The 5,000-nt window shown below is 38.9% G+C and overlaps 1 protein-coding gene across 2 annotated transcripts in view; it reads left to right on the top strand.

Moving 5' to 3' along the window:
- CTU2 (cytosolic thiouridylase subunit 2) overlaps window positions 1-5,000 on the top strand; it is a 753,975-nt gene that overhangs the window by 43,973 nt on the left and 705,002 nt on the right. For both annotated transcript variants that reach the window (XM_044081705.1, XM_044081704.1), the window contains exon 5: window positions 3,848-3,908. In XM_044081705.1, coding sequence (XP_043937640.1) covers window positions 3,848-3,908 — 61 coding nt within the window. The remainder of the gene's footprint in view (window positions 1-3,847; window positions 3,909-5,000) is intronic.

The raw sequence follows: 5,000 nt of genomic DNA, 5'->3' as shown, positions 1-5,000 counted from the left end.
TGATACCTTAAACCTCTTGTATCATAGGCAACATGGGATATATGCAAATTACCATTTAAGGATATCAGGTGTTTCAGCTAAATGGGAATTCTGAATGTGCGTGACTTTTTGTGTACTTTTAAGTCTATTTATGGACAGTTTCAGGGCAATAAAGCCAAACCCCTGTAGCTGTGGGCATGCATGTTTCTGCCTTCCTGTGGCATCATCAGCACAGGATAAGAGGAATGTTTGACTTTTGGAAACACAGGGTTGTCGTACCCAACTGATATCCATAAACATAAGGGTGTCTACAAAATATCCCAACAAACAAACTAAAACAATGAGTAAAGAGGTCACACAGGAAACCAGTTGGTTAAAAAAACACAAAAAGCAAAATCTAGCAAAGCTAAACTTTCCACTGTGTGATACCTTGAACCTTTTGAGAGGCAACACACCCCTTTCAACTATTGACAAATGCTTTCTATAATCAAAGATCAGCAGTATGCACTGTCAGTAAGTACTGCTTTTATGCCTTCAAGGAATGGTATAGCATTGCAAAATTGTGTTCTCCTATTAACAATGCTACTTTATTCCTTTGGTCACCTGTGGCATTATGGCTATCTCTGTAATTTTATGTAGAATACTGGTCTGGCTGATGGGTGTCAAATTGGTTGAGATTAATGTGATTTCCTCTACTTTTTCATATTGGGTCAGGGCTCCATCTACATGCTAGCATTTTCTTTAAAGTGATTGATAGGGAGTTGGTGTGGTTTTCCTTTGTTCTGTGAAGAAAGCCACCAACTTAAGTTGTCTGCTTCTGTGGAACATTTTATTTTTGGCAGTAATTGTTATATTTGCAGTTATATGAGAGAGAACTACTGCCACAAATAGTTATTCTATCTGTAGCCCTATTAAGGTGTCTCAACTTGTCACTGTAGTGCCCATCAGGGTGAATATTAGAGATAAGATCCATGCCTGTCCTGCAGCACTTGCTTAACTTATAAGATGTTCAAGTCTTGGGTTTTTAAAGTACTGTGTTTTTGATAGTTTTCCATTGAGTTGGCTTTTCTTTAAGCATACTTCACTATGCGGTGCTTGAACAGATCATGGTATTGCCTTTAATGTCCTATTTAGATGGGTGAATGTGTCTGACTTGTTAAAAATATAAATAAGTAACACTATCTACTGGAGTGTGTGTGTGTGTGTGTGTGTGTGTGTGTGTGTGTGTGTGTGTGTGTGTGTGTGTGTGTGTGTGTGTGTGTGTGTGTGTGTGTGTGTGTGTATTAGGTATCAAGCCAAGCCCTCCATATGAATATACTAACATTGTACATTGAGTCCGGGATGCCTTCAGATGCAAAATGTCATTGAACTAGCAAAAAAAAAAAATGCAGTGCAACCTAGAATGATATGTTCTATACAAAGTAGTGAAGAATGCATTAAAATTATATTCAAGTATACAGTTTCATACCGATCTGACTCTTGGCATATACCACATATTTAATTTAAGAATCTGAACAAAGTCTTGTTAGAAAGACAGGTAAGGATTTAACTAGAGACTTGCCTAGAATTAGCAACTCAAATTATTTGGAAAGGTCTGGGTAGGCTCTGTTGTTGTACTTGTCAGGGTGTTACCAGACGTACGTGAAGATCCAAGTGATGGTTGTAGTGCAAGTCTTACATACCAGCAGACTTGGAGCAAATTCTGTGTGAGGATTTGCCTTGCCCCTAGCAAATTTAGCCAGAGAGAGTTTATTACAGCATACATTAGTCACCTTGAAATACAGGATGATATGTACTGAAATACAAGATATTTTAAAAGTTAACATAATTGCAATGGTTAAATGGGACCAAATATGGTTGGAACATTGTGGTTGGCAGAGAGCAAGCCTTTGGATTAATTTTGGAGAGCAGAATGCCAGACATGTGCATATTTACATATGCATGTGTGTGTTCTACTGGGGTAGAACACTGCTCTGACATGAGTAATTGCAGACTCAAAGTTGTATAGTACATGGATATGAACATGACAACAAAAAGGCTACAAATGTAATATTTCTTGGAGTTGTGTGAAGTTAGTTCAGACTTGAATATGTTTAGCTAAAGCTGGAAGTATTCCTGGATTACAGCAGTGGTTGAAGGACAGTACATTCATGGAAGATTTCCTATTTTGGAGTCAGTACATTCATGGAAGATTTCCTATTTTGGAGTCAGTACATTCATGGAAGATTTCCTATTTTGGAGTCCGTTACAATAATGTGGCTGTAAGCAGATCTACTATTGGTACAAGGCTATCTTCAAATATTTCAGTTAATAATGGAAATATGGAGAATAGGTTTTGCAAAATAACATAACTTTCACAATATCTAAGCAGGTAGGCTTTGAGTAGATTTCAGAAGACTCCCTGTGATCAGGTTAACATTTTCTTGTGCTGATCTTACCACCAGTTATTAATTGTAAAATGTCGTTCAAACAGAGCCCTCATAACTGACACTAATTAGGCTGTTTCGCAGACTGCAGTAAGTCTTAAGGCAGCTTTGACCACCAATCCTTCAATCAGTGCAGCAACCTGACATGGTTTCAAAAAAGGTATTTGTTGAACTGGATGAATTATGCCTCAGTCGGTGAGAGATTGTTCTTCAGTTAACCTTTAATGCTTTTGTGGGAGCAAGCTATGTGTACCTTTTGTAGTTTCTTTGTGTGTTATTTTTTTGTGTGTGTGTCCCCATCTGCCAACCGTAGCCCCCGCAGTTGTAGCCCATTCTTTCCCCATGGGTGGCAGTATGGTCACCAGCATGGGTTAGAGCTGACTAGAGGAAGCCACCAGGTAGATATGAAGGCTATTTGTGCTGCGCCCTTCAGAGAGACCGTTAGTCTTCTACTGTCCTGCCCCCGCACAAACTGTACTAGCAAGCGCCTCAGTGTACCTGAAATGGGGGGCTGTTATGACCACTGATACTCCTCCGGCCACTTGTACTGGCCTGATGGGGCTTAGCCCTAAAGCCCTCACTAAGGCATTTCATTTTATTTATTTGTTTGCATTTGTTTACCAGGAAAGTCCATCTGGGTCATGTAAAACTACCTTTTCAGTGGAGGCCAGGGAAGAAAAACCTTAGCAGTACTTAGGAAAATATAGTAAAAATATTTAACATTAACTATAGATATGTTTTCAGTATAGTGTGCATTAACTTTTTGTAACAATGCAGATAAAGAAATTCTGGAAACATTCTGTCTGTCTATATATATTTTGTATTCTGTACTAATATTTAGGGCTTATTGTTACAGTTTCGGTGGGTTACAGTAAGACATAGAGGATTAGTGACCTCTAATCCCACCCCTACTGACTGACATGAAGATCTGTATCTCATTGACAGCTTCTTATGTTCATGTTTGCGCATGCATGTTCCCACATGTTGGCATTGTCCTTGGTGTAGTGCATCCCAATATGGTGAATGTATGATTAATCCTTCTGGTGTGACTGATGAAATTCTGCAGAATAGTATATGCAAAATGAAAAATTGTAAATCATTTTATGGCACCTGAAAAAACAAAAACACCCACACTTTAGAGCTACTGCATGTTTTTGAGACTATGAAGGGTAAGATGCAAGGTAATGCAGTGACGGCCATTATAACGGTTTTGACTGCCAGATGGAAAATAAGTATCTAGTGCATTGTTTATTCACAAAATTTACAAGATCTTGAAAGTCATGGATATTTAAAATTCTACAAGCTGATAGACTGATTTGACCAGTCTTGGTGTCTGCATATCGCTCACTATATTTTTTAATACTTAAAAAAAAAAAAAAAAAACAAGTTTTTGTAATATGGTCCCCAACAAAACAAAAAGATAATTATGCATTTTCTTTCAGGGTCTGAGTAGAGAGGCACCAAAGAAGCTGCGCTTCATACCTGGCATTGTTCATATTGATGGTAATGTATCTTACCATTTTGAAACCCAACCATTTTTTTCTATACATATCTGGCACTATATTTTGTTTGTTATAGGGTTGAGAGCTGAGCTCATCTGAGTGACTTCCAATATTTAACCAACATTTTAATCCACTGTATGACATTCTGGAAGAACTGTATCCTCCAGTCTAATACCCTGGAGTTGGAAAGGAATCCTACCTTAGTGAATGTTGAGAGGGGAGATTTATTATGCCATGAACTGAACAGCTGGTGGGAGGACTGGCTACTCTACAGTTGTCACAGTGAAGTGGTACAGTTCTTTTCTTACAGGTTCCAAGACCGTTCAGCCTTGTGTACATATACGGGTTCCCTTTAAATCATCGAATGTTCAGAACATTGAAGTTCTGATCATTGAGACCATCAAAGGTTTAAAGTGGAAGTGCCAGGTAAGTGAGATTGTGGAATATTGAGTGTGTATGCAGTTGTGTGTGTGTGTGCCATCTCAGTGTTGGCATTGCAGGTAGGGTACGGGAAATCTCCCGTTTAGTGCTACCGCATATAGCGGTAAACGGGAGATTTCCCTTACCCCACTGTAGTGCGATCTCAGAGTTGGAATATTAAAGTAGGGGGGTGTGGGGGGCAGGGGGGGGTGAAGCCCCCCACATGGGGGATGCAGGGGGGGGTGAAGCCCCCCTGCATAACATAGTGTTTGTGATTTATTTATTTATTTTGTTTTTACAGTTCATTTTGAATTTTCGATGTTCTGAACATCAATGTTCTAGTTTCGATGATCAGAACGTTGATGTTCTGAACATTCAATGATTCAATGTGAATCCACATACCCACCTTGCCAGTACCCTCCCTCAGGGCACACCTCCTTTCTCTAGGAGGGCCATAACAGTCCATCACATATTAAATTTGTGAATACTTATCCATTCATCTGTTATGTTTAAAGAAACATTTATTTACTTATTTAGTTTTTTTGTTTGATAACGAGGATAGTGTGACTGGGCCATGCAAGACTCCTTTTCAGCAGAGACCCAAGGAGAAAAGTTCAAACATAGTGAGTCTCATTTTATAACATGCAGGGGAAGTTTATATCAGAGATTTGGG

This window comes from Protopterus annectens, chromosome 8.part1 (genome assembly GCF_019279795.1).
Source record: "Protopterus annectens isolate FY-2018-M chromosome 8.part1, PAN1.0, whole genome shotgun sequence".
NCBI lineage: Eukaryota > Metazoa > Chordata > Ceratodontiformes > Protopteridae > Protopterus > Protopterus annectens.
The sequence above is the reverse complement of the archived record's forward strand: the minus strand, read 5'-3'. Positions and strand labels throughout refer to the sequence as shown.